Raw genomic sequence first — 24,691 nt, forward strand, 5'->3', positions numbered from 1 at the left:
TGCTTAAAATTCAAATAGTGCTTCTCTAAAGCACTTCAAATGCATCTGTCACCCACACAAAGTCAGAACTATCCCTATGCTATAGAAGCTGAAAGGCGCAGAGATTTGGTAAAGGCTAATCTATTCCCTCATGACAGAGATGAAATTGGAACTCGTAACTTTCTGTCTAGATTTGAACCCAGAACTTTTGGGCTTCCAGTTCAACCTGTCTCAAAGATTAGGTTGCCATGGGAGTTTCTAGTACTGCATTAAGATGGGACTTTAAATCTGGTCCACCTGTCTTAAAAACTTTTTTGAACAAGGTTATTTCCCCCCCTCTCCCCCTCTCTTTCAGCAGCAGTCTACAAGTTTTACAGCTGGATTTGCTTGGATTATTTCCCTGAGGGTGACCAGAAGAAAAAAGACAGGGAGGGCTCCTGTATCTTTAATTTATTGTATAAAATAGGGAACTTCAGAAGGTGTAAGCGGTACCTCCTGAAATTGCCTCTTCTATGCAATTCTTAATAGTACAGGAGCCCTCTCCTGTCCCCCCTCCTATGTACAACATTACTTTGTGAATCCATTTCTGAAATTGCCAGAGCTTTATTCATCCATTCTTTAGCTTTAGGAATAACGGGGCGTTTCTCGACACCTAGCTAGAACGATTTTAGAATAGAGTGAATAATTAAAGATCAGTAATCTAACTGAAAAGGGAAGGGAAAATTGTCAGCCCTACTTTTAAAAAGTACATCTTGGGATCTGAAATAAGGCGACTTGACCAGACACTTCCCAAATGTGCTTTCTGTGCTCTTTAAGCTGGGCACCTCAATCACCCTTCTTTAATTTCTCAGAATTCTGCCTCTTCCGCCTGCTCCCCACAAAACCGCTCTCTAAATCTAGTTTAGAAGCACACCTTATTTCAAAAGTCAGCCCTCATAATTGGGAGAAGAGAAGCTGAGCTGGAACCTTTTCCTGGCCTCTGCATTCCTTTACCCCAGAAGTACCTGATATTTTCCCCACTTCCACTATCTGTGTTCCAATTTCCCATCTTTCGTTTGTGCCAAAAAATGCAAAGACCAAAAACCACACAACAGAAATTTCCTAGAAATGCAATCTTGGGACCAGAAGAACGCAGAAACACCTGACATTTCACCCCAAAGCTGGAATTTCCCGTTGTAGAACTTGCTTCTCCTAATTTTGAATTCTAGCACCCATGACAACATCCATTGTTGATAAAACAACATCCTAGCAGAAATTGTGATATCATTTACAGGGCAAAAGCATGTAACGTATTTTTAGTCTATCTCAGCATGGTTCAGTAGCTGAAACTTAGCACGGGTAGTTCTATGGCACCAAGAAGATATTTTTGGTCTTTACGGTTGGATACTGCATGGAAATGGAAGATCTGGATGTGGGACACTGTAGTCTTCAGCATTCATCTTCAGGGTACATCAAAAGAAAGATGTGTGTTATTTGTAGCACCAGTAGTCCCTCAATAAGGAGAATGTAGATGGTTATTATTTTTCTGAGTTTCCTTTTCTTATCTTGTACGGTGCGGTCTTGTTCTAAAGTGATTCCAAACCAAATGTTGGTGTTCAACCAACAGTTTAACATAAATGTATTCCACATGCTTTCCAAACTGTGTTTTTTGTATTCTTTAAAAAATAAAAGTAAATAAATCTACTTGCAAGACGGGATGCGTATGAGCAATTTCAAGGGCTTAAAATACACTGGGTGATCAACTCGCGCCTAACAAAATATTTGAAATCTGTGAGATGATGCAAAAATCCAATTAAAGTTATGAAGAGAGCAAGAGAGGGGGGGGGAACCCTCCTGTTTGAAACATAACTTAAAAGGAAAGCAGTTCTGTTTTCCCAGAAGTGATGTGTATAATATTTCTGGCTTGGGAAGAAAGGGCTGGAGTGTTGCTGCTTCGCCAGAACTTGGTACCAGTTTCCTCCATGCTGTTTTAGTTGAGCAGTGTTGACATTTTAACAAATTCTGTGGAAGCTGCTCTGAAGTGGAGGAGTTCTGCTGGTACTTTAGAGACTTTTTTCTTTCTTTTTTAATCCTTTTTACAGTGAAATAGCTGTTTTAATACAGAGACCATGTTCCAGCACGGTTGTATTTGATGACTGATGGCATTCTTGGGTTTCACAGCCTCTCGATGTTCATTCTAAATTTTCTGGAGAAGAATCAACTATTTTTCTGAAACTTTGCAGCTTCTGTATTTTGTGCAGTCATTAGGCTTGCATTACTGCGTAACCCATAAAAATAGTGAATAAAGGGTTCAGTGTCTCTTTGCTTTTTAAGCAAACAAATCTTGTTAACCTCGGATTCCTCTGCCCCTTATAGCTCAGCACAGCAAAGAAATGGAATAAGTTTTAAAATAACTTGAAGCAGTTTTTGTGTGTGGAACTTGGGTCAAATTTTTCTCTTGGCTAAATGGCCGAGAAGTATGTGCAGATATGTGAGTGATGTTCTTCTGCTCTTTCTCAAAAGCTCTTAAACGTTTCATTTCACCTACCTAAATAGTCACCTGATCTTTCATAGTGTTTTCCATCCTCCTTTTAGGAAAACGCTGTTACTTACATGAGTCAAGTAATGCATACTGTACCTGACTCTTATCTGGCAATATGTATTGTATACGTGGCTTTAAACAGTATTACTGTTTGTTTTATATGTATAGCAGGCTTGTATGTAGATATTCTTTTATACATATAAACAAACAGTTGCTATGAGTCATCAGAATGCCCTGGGATCTTGTTTCTGTGGTCACCATATAAGTGGGACTTCAGAAAAAACTAAGGTCTACCTTTCACTGAGCTGAAAAACCCATGTCTGGGCTAGGGTGCCCTAGGACGGAATGTACACCCCCCAACTCCTCCTAAAAATGGAAAAAGAATCCACTTAGATGACAAACCAGGTTTCCAGAAGGCTAAAACCCTTCTCCATAACATGTTGTTTCCTCGTTAGAGGGAATTTCCTTGTATGAAGAAGCATTGAATTCTGCAAACCTGCCCCTGTTTTCTAAAGTGGAGCAGCTCAGTGAGAACTAGCCCTGGCTAGTTGAAAACAATACTCAGAGGTCCACAGTCCTTTCAAAGGTCTAGAATTTTGTAGTTCAGTGTTGTAGTCCCTCTTCTCCATCGCATGTTGGACGCCATTTTGCAGTTGACTCTGCTCACAAACATACTTTTGCTATTTTTCCCGCTTGGTGCAAAAGTAATTCTGCAATGGAGGTTTTAATTATTGGCACGGCATGCCAACAGTAGCTGCCTTTATAATTTATGTGGCTTTAGTGCAGTAATCCCCAAATCATGTTCTTCCTTTCTAAGAATTAAAGTGCCCGTGATGTCCTATGGACAGTTCACTGCTCTGGTCTTGCTTGCTTTCAGCCTTTGTGTGGTTTTTTTGGGGGGTGGGGGTGGATTCTGGCCTGCATGTGACTATCCAGAGCAGTAGTAGTAGTAGTAATTTATTAATGTCACAATCAGATACAGAGGCTGGACCTTTCTGAAGAAAAGTCCTTCTTATCCACTCAAAATCAGAGGCATATGTAACTCCCAAACCTGACAAGGTTTGCTTTTAACAATTCAGAGCGTGTCTCCCTTACTGGCAGCTTGAGAAAATGCTGTTCTAGCACCGAAAATGCTGAAGAACACCTTGTCCAAAAGCAGCTGCATAATTCTGGTGGCTTCTCTGAGGTATAATTTGCTTGCAGAATATTAATTGGCAATCTTGCTCAAGCCCTCAGATTTTTGTGCTGCGTCGTATAGAGAATTGCATTTCACATTGCAACATGTTGTCTTTGTTTTGAGGATGCAAATGTTTGAACTCGGTTTGGCTGCTTCTCTGGTGTTCCTACCGTACGAATGAGAGAAACTCCTCTTGTGCCTCTGAATGGTGGGAGCACCAACGAATCATCGAGTGTTTCATAGTCCTAGGACACCAGTGTGAGCAGCCGCCATATTGAAGAACAATAATTTAGTTGAGTCATCCAGGACAGAGAAAATCAGGGCGACAGCTTTTCTTTGTTTGATGCACATCCTGCTGTTTCCTTACCCCTAAAGAAATAAACTACCTTTTCTATAAGAATTGAGGTTTTATCCTGTAGTTTTTCATCCCCAACCAAGACAGCAATCCTGAACACTGTTAGATGGAAATAAGTCCCACTGACCAAAGTTGGATTAACGTGTGTACGTACATGTAACTGCATTTGCGCATATCCATTCCATCTTTCGCCGCCTCCTCCCACCCTTGCCTCCCTCTGTCTCCTGTATCTGGGGTGAGGAACGCAGGGTGTAGCCAGTGAGGGCAAAGAAGGAGTCTACCCTGAAAAAGTAGGGAACTTGGGGGAACGTCCTTTCTGTGGCTACATGCGGCTGAGTTCTCCCGAAACATTCCCCATACTTGGAAATCCACCCTCTCCGGTGTTAGCCTGGCCTCCTTCCTGCTGCCTTCGCATGCTAGTTTTCAGCGTGGAGGCAGTTATTTGGCTGGAGGAAAACGGCAGTCTTGTGATTCTCGCACTTTCACAGAGATTTATTGTTCCCTGTGCTGTTGTGAGAACCCGAGGGATCTGTCCTACACACAAGAAGCTGGTGTAAAGCGAGAGCTGGCCCAAGCCTGGCAGAGGGGAAATGAACCTTGGAAATAATGTTGGAGTTACACCATCCTTTTTGCCAGCTTAACTTGCGCCGGGTTACCAGATCACGTATTCAAGACTTAGGATCCAGCCTGTTCCTCTCCATTCCCAATGCCATCCACAAAACACCCCATTTTTCAGGCTTATGCTCACTTCAGACCCTCCCTGTTCAGCTCAGCCAGCTGGGTGCTGGCTGTGGCAGGATGGGTGGAATAAACTGGTATATCTCCCGCTGAGTTGAGGATGAGGGAGTTATGCCAGCGTAGCCCACCTGTGTCAGGAACCTCCTGCACAGCCAGAGATCTGCTGGATCCTAACCCGCTCACCTTGGCAGAACTTGCTGTGTTTCTCAAACTTCAAGTCTCCAGCGGTCGTTGGACTACAACTCCCATCCCTGACCACTGGTCCTGTTAGCCTAGGGATGATGGGAATTGTAGTCCAACAGCAGCTGGAGACTCAAAGTTTGAGAAACACTGTAGATCACACCCTAAGATGATAATTGCATAGTAGAAAAAGCCTTTCACAATCTCTGTTCACTTTTGTATAATGTACAACAGATGCTATAGAAATGATCCTGATGTTCGAATGACTAAGGTTTGGCCACATAAATAAAACTTCCCTGGAACAGATTCCTTCATACTTAGGAGGAAAAATCTTTTCCCCTGGCCTAACTTTCTATGAATACTCTTCTCATAATTTCAACAAAAATAGTTACAAATTTTATAGGTGTGCTTAAAAATACCCCACTTAGGGTACTAAATTAAATGGCCATATATTTAGCTATCTGCGACAACATGTTCCAAAGGGACTGTGTAAAGCTGTGCAATTAAATCTATATTGGGCACTTACATAAATCTGTGGTCAAAATTTTGGAGGTGTTAAGTATCATACGTGCCAGTTGAAGTCACTGGGAATTGCAGGTACTTGTCACCTCAGAATAGCCGGCTACTTGCGTTGCTGACAGTAGGCCATCAATCAGAAACATTTTGGAGCGGATTCTTCCTGTTAAAAGTATACAGTGGTACCTCGCAAGATGAAATTAATTCGTTCTGCGAGTTTTTTCGTCTTGCGAATTTTTTGTCTTGCGAAGCACGGATTCCCTGCGTATTAACAGTTTTAAGAAAAAGGAAACAAACTCGCAAGACGTTTTCGTCTTGCGAAGCAAGCCCATAGGGAAATTCGTCTTGCGAAGCAACTCAAAAAACGAAAAACTCTTTCGTCTTGTGAGTTTTTCGTCTTACGAGGCATTCGTCTTGCGAGGTACCACTGTACTTTGGCTGGATAAATCCCACTTTCTAATCTATTGCTGCAGGAAAAGTTTTGGGCGTCAAATCAGGCCCAGAACTGGTTTGCTTGAGAATCTGGCTTTTCACATACTGAGACAAGTCGCTAGATTGCAGGAGGGAAGAAAAAGCTTTGAAAAGTCCTACAGACAAAGGCCTTCCTTTGACTAATGAGTACATAGTTTTTGTGCCCTTTTCCTTGGTTCCTAGTTAAACAAATTCTGGTCTCCTTGTTCCACTTCATCGCATCCTTTCTTTCTACACAATACCAAGAGAGAAGTACACCTGCCAGAAAAGTGGATGTAAACGCAAAGCACACAATTCAGCTAGAATTTGCTGTGACTGAACCGGTGGAACAAGTTTTTAAACGTTGCAGCTAACTTAAGTCCCATTGCTTTCAATGGGGCTTATGAAACTAACTAGTTTCACTGGTTTCAAATGGATTTAGTGATAACATATTTTAGCTGGATTGTGGACTTTGTGTTTACGTCTACTTCTCTGGAAGGCGTACTTCTCTTTTGGTAATACTTGTCTTTTAATGTCTTTCGTTCTTTCTCTCCTCCCTCCGTCCTCTTCTGTCTTCCTTGAAATGTTCAGTAAACAAACTTTCTTCTGGGTTTATGCCTGCAATTCTCGTGTACATTTTGGGCTAAACTGTATGATGGACGTCTCTGGTGTCTGTATACATAACTGAAATAATGTACACCTGTCCCCTGATGCTGAGGTCGTAAGACTGTCATCTGGATATTTCTAAGAAGTGTTTTAGCACATTTTTTTACAATCTTGCTTGCCTTTGAAGCAGCCCTGCGAAAGAGTTAGCTTCAAGGCGTCTGGACCCCAGGTTCTCAGGGGTCATGTTGCTTTCACAGAGTCCGTAGTGAAGATGAGATTTGAAGCCTGTTGTCACTCATGGCTCTCTCATTTACACAGGAGACAATGAAATGATTAAAAATTGGTGGCTGTAGAGGCATTCCATGTGTACATTTGTATATGTCTTGATAGAGATGGTGAGAGCCAGTAAAGGAGGGCTGTTGCCATGATACCTTGCATCGCAGCCTCGTCGTAGGCATTTCATTGGGTGCTTGGTATAGACATAAACATCTGGAAAAACTTTCTTACAGTAAGAGCTGTTTGACAGTGGAACTGTCTGCGTCCGGAGGTTGTGGACTCTCCTTCCTTGATAGGTTTTTAATTAGAGGTTTAATAATAATAATAATAATGATGATGATGATGAATTAATTAATTTTATTATTTATACCCCGCCCAGCTGGGCGGCTTCCAGCAGAATATTAAAATACAATAACCTCTTAAACATTAAAAGCTTCCCTAAACAGGGCTGCCTTCAGATGTCTTCTAAAAGTCTGGTAGTTGTTTTTCTCTTTGACATCTGGTGGGAGGGCGTTCCACAGGGCGGTGCCACTACTGAGAAGGCCCTCTGCCTGGTTCCCTGTAACTTGTCTTCTCGCAGTGAGGGAACTGCCAGAAGGCCCTTGGTACTGGACCTCAGTATCCGGGCTGAACAATGGGGGTGGAGATGCTCCAGGTATACTGGACCAAGGCCGTTTCCTGCACAAGATGATCCATAGGGTCCCTTCCAACTCTGATTCTATGACCTTTAGTTTGATCCATCGGGGTGGTTCCTGTGTTGCCCTCTGCCTGACTAAATGTACTCATAATTGCACAGGGCTAGTTGTGAAAAGACACTTGAGGACTTCAAGAAATTTATGGGTGGGTTGGTAGTGTGGAAGCTGAGGTTTCCTTCTCGTGCTACTTGAAGAATGCCAGAAGTCCCTGAACATGGAGGAGGAGTCCTTGCTGCCTCTCTTTCTCACACTTTTGGGGTGTCTCAGTTTCAAGCTTGGAGGCTTCTGATATGACTCGAGCAATGTGAGAAGTGGGAGCACTGCAGCAGCTCCCATGCTGCAAAAGGAGCCTTGAGCATCAATCCACACACGGTGCAAAACAGAGTAGTGGACCGTCCCACATTTCACCGCAAGTGGGAGCGCCAGATTATTGACTGCTCTGCCTCGTAGATATATCCCAGCACCTGGAAACCTAACACATAAGGAAGCAGGTTGCCATAGCGCTCTCGCTGATGTGCTAGCTCGCTATATGCAGGGAGCATTTTATGTCCTTGTCAGTTGGATTGGAATTTGGCTAGTGGTATTGGACTGAGTGGTGACTAATTTTTTGTGTGCTTTTCTTTTTATTGTTTCCAGGAGAGAAGCCATACAAATGCACATGGGAAGGATGTGACTGGAGATTTGCGCGCTCCGACGAGTTGACCCGCCACTACAGAAAGCACACTGGGGCCAAACCTTTCCAGTGTGCTGTGTGCAGTCGCAGCTTTTCTCGGTCTGACCACTTGGCTCTGCACATGAAGAGACATCAGAACTAGGCTGGACTTTTCCATGAGGCTCTTGGTATCTATGCAACTTCCTAGTGACTCGGTTAAAGTATATATACACGTTCAGTTAGAATTAGCTTAAGTGTTTTGACTGCATATGAACTGCTCTCCATTTTTAAAAGAGGAAAAATTGTGAAAGAAACTGGAAGTGTATATTTTGTATATTTATGAGGAAACAGGGAAGACACTGTGTCACAATACTGATGGTTTCACCATGTTACGGCCACGTGACCTACTCTTCACGCATTTGACTTCAGCCCCTCACAGATGTCATCTCAGGGCTCCCTACCATGGTATATATTTTGCAGATAGGATTAATCGGTTTCATATATGCATAGGCAAAAACATTTTGTCAGAACAGGTTGTACAAGCGTGTGGTTTCTGTGCAGTCATGGGAGCCATTTCCCAGATTTTGGCTAAACACATGTGTCGAGAAGCCAGGGTTTTGCTGTTACCTGTTTTACCACATGGCGACTTATGTTCATACATCACAGTAAGCCGTGAACAAGCAATGTGGCCATGTCTGCTTCCCAGCTACTGCTGCTTCACTACTCCACTTGCGTGAGCAGAAGAAACAAACTGCAGACCATGGCTTAGCGTGTTTTCCAAACCCAGAACCGTGGTTTGTTCCCACAAACCATGGTCCCAGCTTCAGGTGGCACAGTAAGCAAGGTTTGTGTTGTTCCCACATGCGCCGGTTGAGGAGTGGTCAACAAACACACACGACGACTCTGCTCATTCATGATAAGCTGTGATTTATGGCTTACTGTGAAGTACAAATACAGCTAATGCAGTCTGGCAAGCTCCTCTTGTCTGTGGATGTAAACAAGTGTCTATGGATGTATCTGCACCACAGGTATTTAATGCCCATAACCTTTTTCCTGGGGACTCTTGGGGACTGTTTTGTGATGGGGAATCTGTGACAGATCAGACTATGCTCCCCAGGATTCCTTGGAGGAAAGCAATGACAGTTAATTGGTATGGAGCTGATTAAAGTATGTTGTATAGCAATGCCCCAGCTCACATCTGCAAAATATAACATGACGAGGTGTCCCTAAATGTAAGTATTATGTCTCAAAAGCTCTGGAATCTATGTTTTTGGGGCCTTGACCAAGACACTCTTGCTCTGGTAAGCAGTGTTTAGGAAAACTAATTTAATTTACAGCTAAGTGAATCTAAGAGGACAAGCCACCATTTATTTTCTGTCAGAATTTTACTGGATGTTTTATTACTTGTTATATTTTATAAAAAAGTTTTTTTTCTGTGGAGATGAAATATATATATATATATACAAATTCATAAATAGCCATAGAACAAAATGTTCTGTAAGTTGCATGTTTGCTATGACAAAGATTTTGTAAATATGCAGATCAGCTTATAATGTTTTCTTACAAAAGGATTTTCTAGAAATCAGCTGGGAAAAGTAGCAACCATCTTACTTCGGACAGTTTTAATATGGCACATTTAAAAATTGAACCATCTTTTTAAAATACCTCTCAAAAAAAGTTAGCCGCCTTCGTTTCACATAATGAGCTAGCCATCCAATCGCTTTTGTTATTGTTCACACAGATGTGATGCACTGAGAATTCAAAACAGATCACGCTTCCTCCCCTAAAATGTTTTACAAGTACAAAATATTTGCAAAATATGAACTGTTAAGCAACTGCCAGGAGCTTAAATAACAAGGGTGGATCTGATACATAATGTTAAACCTCTTACTATAAGCTAAACTTAATATTGCTTTGAAAAGAAGGATTTAGAATGTGGGTTTAGAATATCAAAACACTAAGCTGGTTCAACACCAGTACAATCTAATTCTGTGTGGATTTTTTTTTGCCCCCGATTCAACTGTACTGAGTGTGCATGTAGCCCTTTCAAACAAGCTGCATCGATCAGCTGTCTGGAGAATGGAAAGGGGTCTGTGGGAATCTGATGTTGGTGTGGTTTATAGCCTGTTTGATCTATATGTCCAGGCCCAGCTCAGGTTCTGGTATCAAATGCACACCACCTGTTTGTGTGTGGCATTCCCGGTGCAGCTAGTGATAATGTGTACTGAAACTTTCTGTGTATTTGTCTATGTAATATGGATCTGGGGGACGGCAGCGGCTGGGACACGACTTGTCGCTTTTGCAAAGGCAAAGGATGCTGCAGTTTCTCCTCCCCCAAAGTTTGCTAGTTAAAATGTAAACGATGCTGTAATCCCACCCCGAAAAACAAGCACCCCTTTCTTATTAAAGCATAAACACGTTTTGTAAAATTGGAGTTCTAACACTGAGAGGGAGTGTTCTCTGCTGCTGGAATCTAGCTCAATATACCATAGCTGAGGACAGGATGAGAGTGGAGCTGGCCGTGTTCCTGCTCGTACACAAACCTCATCCCATTTTAAATTGAGGGGAAGGAACTATCAGTCGGAATGCTGTTGCTCAAAGGGCAACACAACACGGATTTTTTGCTCTAGGTGACGAGCCCCCACTGCTGAAATTCCCTTTTCTGCCTTGCATCTCACCACACCAATGGCTCCACCATCTTACCTAGATCAGAAGACAATGAAGGCAAGACAAGTTGAACCACAAAAGAGGGTGAATTTTGAATGTCGGAACCGAACAGGAAAAAGAAAGTCTGGTGTGTTAACTTTCAGCAGTGTTCTGTCTTCAAGAGTAATGGTTCTGTCCATTCTCATGGGTTTCAGAAAATGATCTGTGACTAGTTCCGCTTAAAAAATAATAATCAAGTGGTGCCCTTTCAAACTTAATTTTAATTCAGCATAAAATTTCACAGGTTAATCTGTTTCAGAGGCAGTAATGGAAATAGTACTAGCAAGCAGCACAAGACAGTTAGATACACAAGAGTAAACTGTGCACCGTGACAAGCGGTTTGCCCATGGAACAATTCTGTGCATGTTTGCTTGCAAATAAGTCCCACTCTGTTTATTTGCTTCTTACACCTTAGCTTTGAAGACTGCTGCCTCAGGCATTATAATGGGTTGAATCCTGACAAAAGCTGAGCACTTCCAGGTCTAATTGGCTTCAGTGGGACAAAGTAATGTGTGCTCTTAACAGTGCTTATGTATAGTTACTTGGAAGTAGGTTCTATTACATTCTGTGGGGCTTATTCCCAAGTGAATGTAGAGTTGCAGCTGAGGTCTCTTCCTGGAATCTGAGACCTAAAATCTTTACTAGATTGTAGCTGAGATTACTATTCAGGTCCTCATTTATATAGACAAATCCTGTATGAATTCTTGCTGTGCCACCTCTTGCTCAGGAGAAAGGGTAGGATATAAACCAGGCATAGGCAAACTCAGCCCTCCAGATGTTTTGGGACTACAACTCCCACCATCCCTAGCTAACAGGACCCAGTGGTCAGGGATGATGGGAATGGTAGTCTCAAAACATCTGGAGGGCCGAGTTTGCCTATGCCTGATATAAACTGAGTAAATCATAATGCACACCAGAACTTACTGTTATTAGTATGGCCACTCTAGTCTCTTTAGGAAGGGCAAATCTCTCTCTCATGGACTTTCCATCTTCCCTAACCCCACCTGTCAACAGGTTGGCTTACTCAGTGCATAGTCCTGTTTGACCAACATATATCCCTGGTGGACATCTTAGGCAACACTTTTGAAAGAAGCAGTACTTGGGAGTGCTTTCTTAAAACAGGAGAATGTGTTAAATTATTTCCCTTGGAGACACGCTGTTGGAACATTTCTTTTTCTTGTTCAGTTCCATCAGTTCTCCACTTGACACCAGATTGAGGTTCACTGCTAAGTTGTGCAGATGTAGCACAGCCACCTTGGGTGTTGGAGAGTATGCTTGGCAGAATCTGAGCCACTTGTGTTTTGGCAGGAACGTTGAAGACCTTCGTGAAGACTGAGTTAAAGAGTAAAAATAAGTCTAAAAGAAGAGAGATGTGAACTTCAGCAATCAGGGAATCTTTGCCACATTGACTTCTCTGCTGAAGAAGCCCTTCTCTTCCATTGCAGAGCCTGGGGCATGGTTTAGGGATCATAGCCAATTTACATGGAGTGTTGTCCTGGCCTCTTGGTTGCTCAAGTGAATTCTGAATGCCCTGAAGCACAGCCAATACTCTTTGTGTTTCCCCAGGGAAGATTAGTAATGATCAGATGAGCTGCCTTCTAAGGGAGCTTGTTGACCACGACAGATCTTCACCCTGATTGAGCCCCTGATACACTTCCAGGTTTCCCCAGAAAACCACAAATTATTCTGAGCCTTATCCTTCATTGCCAACCAGGTCCTTAATGCTGGACTCCGAGCAACAGAGGAGGAGATTAAGTTGTAGGATACGGTCAGATTGCACCATAAGTAATTCAGTTACATGGGGAAGTGATTTGCGAGGCAAGCTTTCCTTTGCAGCAGAGTTCTGAGCCTTTGCCCCTTCCTAACAGCTAATTAACAAGCTGCTTTAGAAACTCCGGTTTGTTTTTAATAAGTTTTTAGCCTATTTCCTTGTTCTTTCCCATTGTGCATGTCTTGGAGCCTAAGATCTGAGGGTAGAGGGTTCTGAAGTTGTGCACAGTGCTGCCTTTGGCACGAGGTGAGACACCCCAGTGTGGGCTCAGAAGCCCTTGCATGTGCTTTTGGGGTTTCTCTGCATCACAGCCGCTGAGCTGCAATGTCATGCTGTCAACCAAAGGGTAGAAACTAAAGTTAACTAATCAACATGCCAAAAAAAGGGGGGGGGGAGAAAGGCCTCGAAGCAGAACTTTGTTGAGACTATTGTTTGCGTCTTTTATTTATTTTTGTGGTATATGGTAGAGATTTTTTTTTTTAGAAAATTTTCCACAAACTTGATAAATTAAAGTTGTTTATAGCTTTTTCTAAAAAAAAAAAGCATTGCTCTTAATTGTAAATAGATGATGGGAAAAGATGTACATATTTTTTTTGTAAGGCTTCAGATGTTTAATCCTGGAAAAGAAAAACACAAGCATATTGTTTTGCTGCTCTTCTCCTGCTACTCTGCCCCACTCCCTGTCCTTATTTTTGTATGGCGATATATCCTATGCAAATGATCAAGCAAACAGCTGTATCGTTACTGAAAGAGAATGAGATGCTATATATATATATATATATATATATATATATATATATATGACCCTTTTTTTTTTGAAAATAAAAAGTGCCTAAAAGCATTTGTTTGTGTGTGTAACTGGGTTCAAGAACAGATCTCCTGATTTTTAAAAACCTGTCTTAATTTTAATTTTCAAATTGCTGGGGTACACATAAGAAATAACAGAAAATTATTGTGAGCCCACCTCTCTGCATGTTTTATTATTCCGGACTTTCTGGATTTTCTTTAGGCTTATAGCTCCATCAACCTCAGTAATGCAGACACCAGATATTGGGGACCTTTGGCTCTCCAATTGGCTGCTGAATTACAGTTCCATCAACTTCAGCAAACATGATCAATGGCCAGGGAAGATGGGAGTTAGAGTTTTGTGTTCTCAGAAAGATGGCTACTTCCTGCATCTCTCTCTGAGTTTCTGCTCCAGGCCCAGTCAAGAGCCATCTCTGAAATTAGCAGCTTCTGAACAGAGGGAGTTTAGCTTGGCTGGACTGCCCCCGAGGTAGAGTTCCACAATTCTGTTGAAATACGTCCAGAATTACATTCCCATGGATTTAATATTTCAAGTAAATGCACATCTCAACTTTAACCCAGGAATTTTCAGATCACGTGGGAGAAGGTATTTCCAGAAAGTATCCTGGCTGCATGTTTTATAGTGCTGCTAAGATATGCCTGCTCAGTTTGTTAATAATACTGGAGATTTTGGGTCTGGAGCACCACCTGCAGATTGGCAAACTGCCTCAATGATAAGCAACAGGTGCAAGAGTGAGGGATGTTAACTGAATGCAGTCATCCCCCTGACGTCTTAAACTCCGCCTCTCCATTTGCTCACTTGACTATCCAAGCGTTTTGTTCCACAAACACATACAGTACAATGACTGTGGGTCAGTCTTCTGTTCGTTCCATATAGGAATGCTATGCTAAAGGTGGATCAAATCGTACATTTCAGGCATGGATTCCACACAGCTGAGTTTTCCTCAACCCGCAGAGGGTACACCATGTCCGGGCAGGTTCCCATACACCGAGGCAGCATGGAGTCACGGGATTCCGGCTCTTTCATATTTAACAGGCCTTCCGACAGTTGTTTTAATGCGATCCTCAGAGAGATGAAGGATTTTTCCATTTTCAGGAATGCTGTAAAGGGCTCTGGCTTGTTTTTAATACATTCTCTTGAAAAGCTCTAGTGGGACATTTCCAGATAGGTTTTATCATCTAAAGAGTGGGCGGCTCCCAAATCTCGGCTGCTTTAACGCATCAGGAAAACAACTATCTGATTCTCCTAAATGTTAGTGGAAATGGAACAGTTCTTAGAGCAACACAAACTTCATCTCTTGACCAGAGAGAGAGAGAGACTGGCCAAGATTCGTACTTGATTTTTGGCTTTTGTCATGAATCCTGCACACATGGAAGCTATAAGAGACTGCCTATGAACTCCCCACCTTATGTTTCCAGCAGAAGGCACTGAGGGTCTGGAAACCAAGCCTTATGAGGAACGGTTGAGGGAGTTGGGTGTGTTCAGCCTGGAAAAGGAGACTGAGGAGATACGATTCAAATATCTAAAGGGCTGTCACATGGAAGATGGAGCAAGCTTGTTTGCTCCTGCTCCAGGGTGGCAAGACCCAAACCAGGGGTCAGCAAATTTTTTTTAGCCGTGGGCCCATCCACTATCCCTCAGAACTTGTGGCGGGCTGGAGAAGTGGCACTGGGGGAGGTGGAGCTGGAAGACGAGGTGAGGGGGGCAAGTAGCCCTCCCCAGCTCCAGCCACTGTGCTTACCTTCCCTGGGACTGCCACCACCACCACCGCTGCTGCTGCTTGTGGGTAGGCAGAGTGAGCTCGTCCGCTCTCTGGCCCACAGGAGCACCAGGGCGGCGGAGGGAAGATGAGCGACATGAAAGGACTGGCTCCAGAGAGGGGCTGCTTAAAATGGCGCTTGGCTCAGCCCAGCCCCCTTCCTCCTCTAGGCAGGGCGGGGAGAAGCCAGAAGGAGGGAGGAAGGAGGCACCACGGCGGTGTGTGAGAGGGAGGGGGGATGGAATGGCGCAGGGGGGGGGGGAAACGGCGCAGTACGAACGAACAGAATCCCCACGCCGATTCACGGACAGTCCATGGGCCGGATCCTGAAGGCAATTGGGCCTCATCTGGCCCGCGGGCCTTAGTTTGCCGACCCCTGATCCAAACCAATGGGTTCAAGTTACAAGAAAGGAGATTCCAACTAAACAGGAAGAACTTTCTGACGGTAATAGTTGTTTGACTGTGAAATGGGCTCCCTCAGAAGGTGGTGAACTCTTCTTCCTTGGAGGTTTTTAAACAAGAGGTTGGCCGTCTGTCATGGATGCTTTAGTCAAGATTTCTGCATTGCAGGGCACTGGACTAGATGACCCTCAGGTCTGTGATTTTAGGTGTACACACACAAAACATGGATGCAGGGGTGGAGTAATAATTAACAACAATTTTATTGTTTATATGCTGTCCACCTGACTGGCTTGCCCCAAGTCACTCTGTGTGGCTCCGAACAGAATACTAAAAACGCAATAAAACATCAAACACGAAAAACTTCTCTATATATCCCTGTTACTGGAAACAAAAGCAGGAATGGGCCATTTTCACCAGTTTGTTGGAAATGACAATATTTAGGTGAGGTGACGTGAAATAAAGTACTTCTTCACACAATGCATAGCCTACTAACTTACGGAATCAGCTGCTATAGGGCGTTGCAATGGCCACTGGCATTAAGCAACGCTTAGACTCTATATGTATCAAATGCTACTAGCCATGGCTCAGAAGCAGCAAGGCTCCAGTGGCCGAGGGCCAAACAGCAGAGAAGGGTTGCTGCCTTGATATCTGCCTGTGGACTTTCCTGGTGGCAGCCTACTGACCACTTCTGGAAATGGCATGTTGGGGTACATAGACCCTGGCCTTAAATTCCCAGTTGTTCTGCAGGAGTCAAGGTAAAGGGACCCCTGACCATTAGGTTCAGTCGTGGCCGACTCTAGGGTTGCAGCGCTCATCTCGCTTTATTGGCTGAGGGAGCCAGCGTACAGCTTCCAGGTCATGTGGCCAGCATGACTAAGCCGCTTCTGGCGAACCAGAGCAGCGCACGGAAACGCCGTTTACCTTCCCGCCAGAGCAGTACCTATTTATCTACTTGCACTCTGACATGCTTTCAAACTGCTAGGTTGGCAGGAGCAGGGACCAAGGAACGGGAGCTCACCCTGTTGTGGGGATTCGAACATCCGACCTTCTGATCGGCAAGTCCTAGGCTCTGTGGTTTAACCCACAGGAGTAGGGTGACCCAATAAGCAGTACCATGGCTGCATGAGGATTCTGCGGGCTCCAGGATAATTAGGGAAACTTGCAAGGAGAAGCACTATTGCGCCCCCCACACCAGAAAGTAGGGTTTGAGTGAAAGGTGCAGGTGTGTCGTCCTGGATTTTTCCAGTTGCAGCTCTTTCCCCATGACCCACAAGAGTAAACAGAGTGAAAGTGTTCATTCACTTATAAAGAGCAGAGAAAAGGCAGTAGGAAGTCTTGCTTCTGACCCCAGACCATGTTGGCCAAGGTTTTAGGGGTGGGCTCAAGTGCATTCTGTTCCAGCAGGTTTCCCAGCTGCAGAGCCTGTTTGTATGAACCTGGGAAAGCAGAAACCACCACAATTGCTCCCACCTCACAGAAACAGCAAGCTGAAAGGTCTGTGGGGCTGGGGAAAAAAAATCATCTAGGACTACAAGGTAATTCAAATCAGCTCTGCATGTATGTTTGAAGGATTCAGTGATAGTAAAAGTACGTGGGCTGCTGCTGTTTTTGTGGGTGGCCTTCGCTTTCTCCAACATTTGGTCAAAAGTTCTTACTCCTCATAGTGCAATCCTGAGCACTCTTTCCTTCAGTGGGACTTGGTAAATGCATGAAAGATTGTAGTTTAAGTGCGCCCAGAATAACAGATAAGGCAGCAAATCCTCTGCAGGATAAATAAATCCACTTCAGCCAAAGTTAAAACATGGGCATCCCATTGAATTCAGGAGATCCGGAAGAAGAAGAAGAAGAAGAAGAAGAAGAGTTTGGATTTGATATCCCACTTTATCACTACCCTACGGAGTCTCAAAGCGGCTAACATTCTCCTTTCCCTTACTCCCCCACAACAAACACTCTGTGAGGTGAGTGAGGCTGAGAGACTTCAGAGAAGTGTGACTGGCCCAAGGTCACCCAGCAGCTGCATGTGGAGGAGCGGAGACGCGAACCCGGTTCCCCAGATTACGAGTCTACCGCTCTTAACCACTACACCACACTGGCTCTCAATGGGGGATCTCCCAAACCCTCAGCCAATATCAAAGCCGTGGCTGCAAAGGAGCAAACAGGTGAACCAAACCTATGCTTAGCTGTCTCCCCTTGAAGTCAATGGATTGTAAAAGTGCTTCCCTTTGGCTGTATTTTGCTGCAGGCACTGAGACAAACTAGACATCATATGCATGTTTGCACTTAGGATGCATTTTTAAAAAATATGCAAATAGCAGCTTCTGGAGGGAGGGAGGGAGGGAGGGAGGGTTATTTATTGGGGATTGTAAAAGTCTGAAAGGAGAACATTAGTCCGTTCCTCCTCAAATTTTGTCCATCAAGGGAGGAGAAGGTTAAGCTCCTCCCACCCACCTGCTTCAACCCCTATAATTATCAACCCCCCACCCTTGCATGCTATTTACATTTTTAAAGAGTGTACATTACATGAAATGACACATTTAGTTCAGTCTCTTCAGAATATTAAACTGAACATAAGTAAAAGTCTTTCCCCATATGGTTATCATTTTCCACACTCCGGTGGGTATATCAATGCTTCGCCCCTGCCCCCCCCCAGCCTTTCTGTTATGAAGATGGAACTGAGATCCACTCGTCCTTGCAAAAAGTTCACACATGCTAAAATGCCCTGAGGGGGGGAGAAGATTTACTTCATCTTTGAAATATTAACAGCAGCAATCAAGTGAAATGTGAGCATTTTGAAGGGTACATACCATGCCTCCGGACGTTTCAGCTAATTTCTGCGATATAAAAGGGCTTTTCAGTAACCTCAAAGAAGCAAATCCTCATAAAGACGAGAGAAACCTGATTATCAAATGGTGTCAGCTTGTACCATCTGCAAATACATTAGTCACAGTGATTCCAAATGTTATTTCGTTTAAGCTGAAAGGGGCTATGCACGCCCTTATGGTTTAAGGCAATGCCTGACAACTGTGTAGCCCCCGAACCTGTTCCATATATGCTTTGAAACTGGGCTTTAATGTCTTTTACACCAAGAGCTCTCATGAATTCCCCTCTCTATGGTGAGATTTTGTGAGCATGTTCAGTACCCTTAGAGCCACAATTCTCCAAATGTGTGCCACAATGAAGCACATAAACTGGGATTCATTTGTCGAAAATGTAGAAATGTCTGGAAGTATGGCAGTCCACGTTGGAAGTGTCGCTTTCCTGAAAAAATAGGAGATTTTTGGAGCTCGACAACTTTTGCGTTGGGATTTTCACTTTTTGAAATATGGCAACCTTACCGTAAGCCACTGAAGGATCCTGCAAGCCCAAAATACGCACCCTCAGAGAAAGCTGCCTGCCCCTCTCTGCATGATTCACTGTTCTGCCCTTGCTTCAGTCCAGTCACACCATCTGAGGGGCAGATAATTCTGTCATGTGTCTGTGTCTCACCCTTGAGAGGAGCCTCCCTTTTGTGTCTTGGCGTGACTCACTCTTCCCATCTTGACTTGCACAGGAGAACAAGGGGCGAGCTCCGCCATGTACAGATAATTCTCCACTCTTGCTCATTCTAAAGGTAAAACCCCCACTTTAATTCAAAAATAAACAGTGTGTCAGCTAGCAGACATTTCGGAAGCACTGGCCTACCAGATATAAAAAGGCAAAGGACACAGTCCAGACCGAAGCGAGCTGTGATTAAATACAAACCAATTCCCCCCACCCCCCATGGCATTTAAACTGACTTTTACTCAGAGAATTGTTGGCATCTGTCTGTCTCAAGAGACACCTCCAGGCATGGGAGTGGGGGGGGGGGTCAAACCACTGGAGAATCACAGCACCTGCAGTGGCTGCAGAGACCGCTAATAGCAGGCATGGCCAAACTCGGCCCTCCGGATGTTTGGGGACTACAACTCCCATCATCCCAAGCTAATAGGACCAGTGGTCAGGGATGATGGGAACTGTAGTCCCAAAAATCTGGAGGGCCGAGTTTGGCCATGCCTAGCTAATAGTAATAGTAATAGTAATAGTAATAGTAATAATAACAGCTCGTAACTGCTGCATTGTTTTTGCTGCGTTAGCGATCCCGAAATGACCTCTCTGGGGCACTAGCTTGGGCAGTGTGTAGAATCATAGAGTTGGCAGGAACCACAAGGAACCACCTGCAATGTTTTGCCCTAGGTAGAACTCAAACACATGACCCTGAGATGAACAGTCTCATGCTCTACCGACTGAGCTATCCTGAATTCTGTTAGACGTATTGAAATTTAATCGCCATGACTAGCTTAGGTCTGTTAATTTTGAGGGGTCTACTTACTCTGAGTAAGGTTTACTTGACGGCAACCCGTAAGAATTTAGTTAGTCCCATTCTGTTTCTTTCAGAGCCCTTTGGCCATGATTAACTCCGGCTTCATTGCAGCTGATTAGTTCTGTTCAGTACTGTCCTCCCTAAAGGCTTTTTAATCATGGCTGTCGGAGTGCACATTGCTCACAGGTCATATTCTGACACCGACGATGTGATGTTCAGCTATGGTTAAGGCTAGCAAGGACAAGTAGGGAAGGTTTTGCACAGGAGACGAGAAAAGAGGCAGGGAGCACGCACTCCCAATCTCTTGCTTCCAATTTCTTAGCCATGATTAAGAGATGAGATGTTTCACATGCACACTGGACAGTGTGGGTAACAGAAAGTCTGGAATCATGACGGGTGTGTGTGTGTGTGCATTTCTCATGCACGTCCGCAGCCTTCCTTAGTTGCACTGCTTAGTTGTCAAACGTTTTGGCTCCCGAACACCACAAATCCGGAAGTGACTGTTCCGGTTTGCAAACTATTTTTGGAAGCCAAATGTCCGACGGGGCTTCCTTGGCTTCTGATTGGCTGCAGGAGCATCCTGCACCCGATTAAAAGCCGTGCTTTGCTTTCTGAACATTTGGGAAGTTGACGGACTTCCGGAATAGATTCTGTTCAACTTCCAAGGTACGACTGTAATAATAATAATAATAATAATAATAATAATAATAATAATAATAATAATAATTTATTGTTTCTACCCCACCCATCTGGCTGGGCTTCCCCAGCCACTCTGGGTGGTTCCAAACAGAACATTAAAAACATGATAAAGCATCAAACATTAAAAACGTCCCTAAACAGAGCTGCCTTCAGATGTCTTCTAAAAGTCATTATGGTGCTCAGTGAAAAACATAAACCAACACTTGGCAGATATAAACCTCTCTTTGCCTCTTTCAGTTAATTAACAATGTGGGTCAGTCAGGGCTCCACCTCAGAAGGTGAAGACACTACCCAAGGAATGTGTGAGGAAGACAAGGTCTTGAACTGGTGGTACTTTATCCAGCCTGTGCGGGAACCTGGAGGGAGACTGCTCACATCAGACAAGGAAGCCACGGTGCACCTATAGGTCAGGTGAGCTGATAATCCTTGACCCCCACCTCATAATGACTTCCTCTTTGAGACTTCCTCCCTGGCCTGAGCTGTGAAAGGACCTCATTGCCTCTGCCTTTCTTCTTGCCGCATCCTTAAATGCACAGGAGCTCACCCAACAGAATGTCAACTTGCTCTAAAGAAACTTACCTGTGTTTGCAAGCAACCCCTATCTCTCTTGTTCTCTGACCTTGCTCCAGTTATGAATATGTTCAGAGCAGGGCAAGTAGGGATCCCATAAAGTAAATGGGTTGTAGATGACAGCCATAAAGAGTAGTGATTCCTAGAACAGATAGATCCCTGTCCAAGTTGCCATGGCACCCCTGAACTAATTAAAAAATAACTTGGTAAAAGGCAGATAATTCTACCCCAAGCATTTCAGAGGGGTGTTGAAGGTTGGATTCCTGCCAGGAAAAAGAAAGGAAGGCGAAAGCAACCCTTTTAACTGCCAGGACCGTGGCTGGCTGGGTAAGTAGATGCTGACACTTACGATGGCTGGAAGAGCAGGGCGAAATATGGGAGGCGTGTGTTAAATTGTGTAGACTCCGTGTAGAACATAGAAGGAATTTCCTTTTTAAAAGGGGCAAGGAAAGGAGCAGCCTCTTTGAAGCCCAGCGTTTTATGAGATCTCCGTCCTTGGGAGCTGAACAGTAAAGATGACTCGCACCGCTTCGGGCTTTGCAAAATTACTACCAACGAAAAGGCTGAGTAGCTTTATCGAGATGCTGGAGTGGCCATTAAAACTTCAAAGGCAGTGTGTGACTTGAGCTTTACCTGTCACCGTGAAGAATATTTATTATAGGAAGATTTGGGTCCTTAGAAAAAGTTAACAGGGCAATATTAATGTGAAGTCTTGGGTATTATGAGATGGCCTCCCACCCCCAGCCCAGCAGCGTGAGAGATCAGTTGTTTTCATTACATATTGCCCTTGAAAAGCCGTCCAGAGGAAAAGCAGGTGAGAGAGCAAAAAACAAAAGAAACCACCCTTGGAATGGACTAAGAGTGTCTTCTTCTGCAGCTACGTGCAGCATATAATCAAATCCTCAGTTCCTTCTGCAACTGCCAGGATCCCACTGCTCTCAAAGGGAAACCACTGGTGTTTTCTCTGCTCCCTTTTAGTAAAATACTGTCACAGACCCTCCACGTGTCCCTCTTTTCCAGGGACCACCCTGGATTTACAGAAGCCGTCCCAGTTTCTGATTTGATCCTGGAATGTCCCACTCTTCCTTAGGACACCCCTATTTTCATCGTAGACATGTTGGTGGGCATAGAGTTATGTGACCCCCTGGTCAAGGAGATAAGTAACCTGTATAGGGATGTGTGTTTTTTAAAGGATTAATGTTTTATTACATTTTTTTATGTTTTGGAGGCTATCCAGAGGGGCTGGGGCAACCCAGTCAGATGGGCAGGATATAAATAAAATTATTATTATTATTATTATTATTATTATTATTGAATAGGATGTCTCTATTTTCATCAGAAAAATGTTGGAGAGTTTGGTGTCACACTGGGGCATTATGGGAAATTTAAATGGCGTCTGGTGGTGCCAGCGTCTCTACCTCTCCTGACAGGTAAGCCCACCAACTTATCTCAGAGGTCCACTTTGCTGAGAGATTTCTCAGGCCTGAAATTATTCCTGCCAAATTTCCCAAAGCTTCTGAGGCTTTCCCCTGGAATTATGGGACTGGTACCCCCTTTAGAGGACGCAGGTGGCGCTGTGGGTTAAACCACAGAGCCTAGGACTTGCCGATCAGAAGGTTGGCAGTTCAAATCCCCGCGATGGGGTGAGCTTCTGTTGTTCGCTCCCAGCTCCTGCCAACCTAGCATTTCGAAAGCGCATCAAAGTGCAAGTAGATAAATAGGTACCGCTCCGGCGGGAAGGTAAATAGCATTTCCGTGCGCTGCTGTGGTTCGCCAGAAGCGGCTTAGTCATGCTGGCCACATAACCCAAAAGCTGTACACCAGCTCCCTCGGCCAATAAAGCAAGATGGGCGCCGCAACCCCAGAGTCGGTCACGACTGGACCTAATGGTCAGGGGTCCCTTTACCTTTTTACCCCCTTTAGCGGTGTGTAACAGCAAGAAGTACCTACCTAGACAGCAGCCCATCCTTATTGTGTCTGCACGAGTCACTGTTGTGGGTGTGGCTTCTATCTGATAAGCATGCCCACAGTGTAGACGCATGCAAAGTCTGTTCCTCCGAGGACAGGTAATGCTGTTATGTCTCTGCAAGGGAGTAATTACATGATTCCATCACACCTGCAGGAAAGGTACAGCAGAATTAGCTGCCCTCAGCGGAGGCTGACTGAGAGCAGGCAAGGCCAGAGCAATCAATCATGCAGAGATGCTGTGGGCACCTCCTCTATTAGGACTTGGGGCCCACAGGAACCTTTAATCATATAATTTACTTCTTGCAGCATATTAGCAGACCTCCCACAGCACGCCGTTTGGAAATCCCTCCTCTAATATGAGTGTAATGGCGGCTTCATTGGAAAGAAGATTAGGCAGTGCAAAGTTTTCTTTTGATGTATTCTTTGATATTTAGCCTAATTTGCACTAGAGGGGTTGCTGATTTGGGCTCTGTTTTATCTATGCTAAAGGAGAACACCTGAAAGGAACATTACTTTGGGCAATCTGCTGTCTGCCACCAACAAAATGCAAAGTGGGATTCAGATTACCATTTGCAACCACACAGAACAAATTAGTTTTTTTCTGGCCTGCGCCTGAACAGGAGGTTGCATGCCTCTCTGACGGAAGAAAAGCAGGGTGGAAATGTACTAAATAAAATGCATTTACTGTAATCCAACATTTGCAGCCCAATATTTACCTAATTTGTACCTGAGACTCCAAGACTTTGGCCACCTCATGAGAAGAGAAAACTCCCTGGAAAAGACCCTGGTGTTGGGAAAGATGGAGGGCACAAGGAGAAGGGGACGACAGAGGATGAGATGGTTGGATAGTGTTCTTGAAGCTACCAGCATGAGTTTGACCAAACTGCGGGAGGCAGTGGAAGACAGGAGTGCCTGGCGTGCTCTGGTCCATGGGGTCACGAAGAGTCGGGCACGACTAAACAACAACAACAACATTTACCTAATTTGTACAATTTAATTCGTATAATTCTTTTAACATCTAACTCTGTACTTTTAATTATTGCAAACTGCCCTGGAATCTATTCTCAGGAAGGGTGATGTGTAAATACAGTATGTTAAATAAAAACAAGTAATATAAATTACAATGGCAGGAGGAAAAAAACAACCGTATAGGATTGTAAGAACTCAGAAACTTTCACCAACCTGGTATTTTCCAGATGTTGTGGTCCTCCACAACATCAGGTCCAGCCAGCATGGTCCCTGGTTGATGAGATTTGTTGTTGCAGAAGACTTCTAGTCTCCAACAGTGGCCTACCAGGTACCGATGGGAAACCGACAAACTGACTTTGAGGGTTGGTTTTTGTTGTTGTCATTTTTACAACCAAATGGTATAAATGATGATTATCCTCTCTTGGCAATGACAAACCTAGACAGCATCTTAAAAAGCAGAGACATCACCTTGCCAACAAAGGTCCGTATAGTTAAAGCTATGGTTTTCCCAGTAGTGATGTATGGAAGTGAGAGCTGGACCATAAAGAAGGCTGA

At 44.1% G+C, this 24,691-nt stretch overlaps 1 protein-coding gene and 1 long non-coding RNA gene across 7 annotated transcripts in view; one reads left to right on the plus strand and one right to left on the minus strand.

Moving 5' to 3' along the window:
- The window catches only part of KLF5 (KLF transcription factor 5), a 33,614-nt gene extending 20,151 nt beyond the window's left edge, over nucleotides 1-13,463 (plus strand). For 3 of the 6 annotated variants that reach the window (XR_014547234.1, XR_014547236.1, XR_014547237.1), the window contains exons 4-5: nucleotides 8,130-12,163; nucleotides 12,215-13,463. Coding sequence is in view for 3 of the 6 variants with exons in the window: in XM_083610850.1 (XP_083466976.1) it covers nucleotides 8,130-8,308 (179 nt within the window). In the remaining 3 variants the exon portion in view is untranslated. Of the gene's footprint in view, nucleotides 1-8,129 lie in introns of all 6 variants that reach the window. The other 3 variants (XM_083610850.1, XM_083610851.1, XM_083610852.1) reach the window with 1 other exon arrangement.
- LOC310761360 lies at nucleotides 13,147-23,855 on the minus strand. Its single transcript, XR_014547427.1, has 3 exons — nucleotides 23,150-23,855; nucleotides 18,396-18,517; nucleotides 13,147-14,675 (listed from the first exon to the last, which is right to left on the minus strand). It is a non-coding gene; the product is annotated as an uncharacterized lncRNA (long non-coding RNA).
- Between the last annotated feature and the right edge of the window lie 836 nt (nucleotides 23,856-24,691).

This window comes from Podarcis filfolensis (genome assembly GCF_964270895.1).
Source record: "Podarcis filfolensis genome assembly, chromosome: 4".
Classification (NCBI taxonomy): Eukaryota; Metazoa; Chordata; class Lepidosauria; order Squamata; family Lacertidae; genus Podarcis; species Podarcis filfolensis.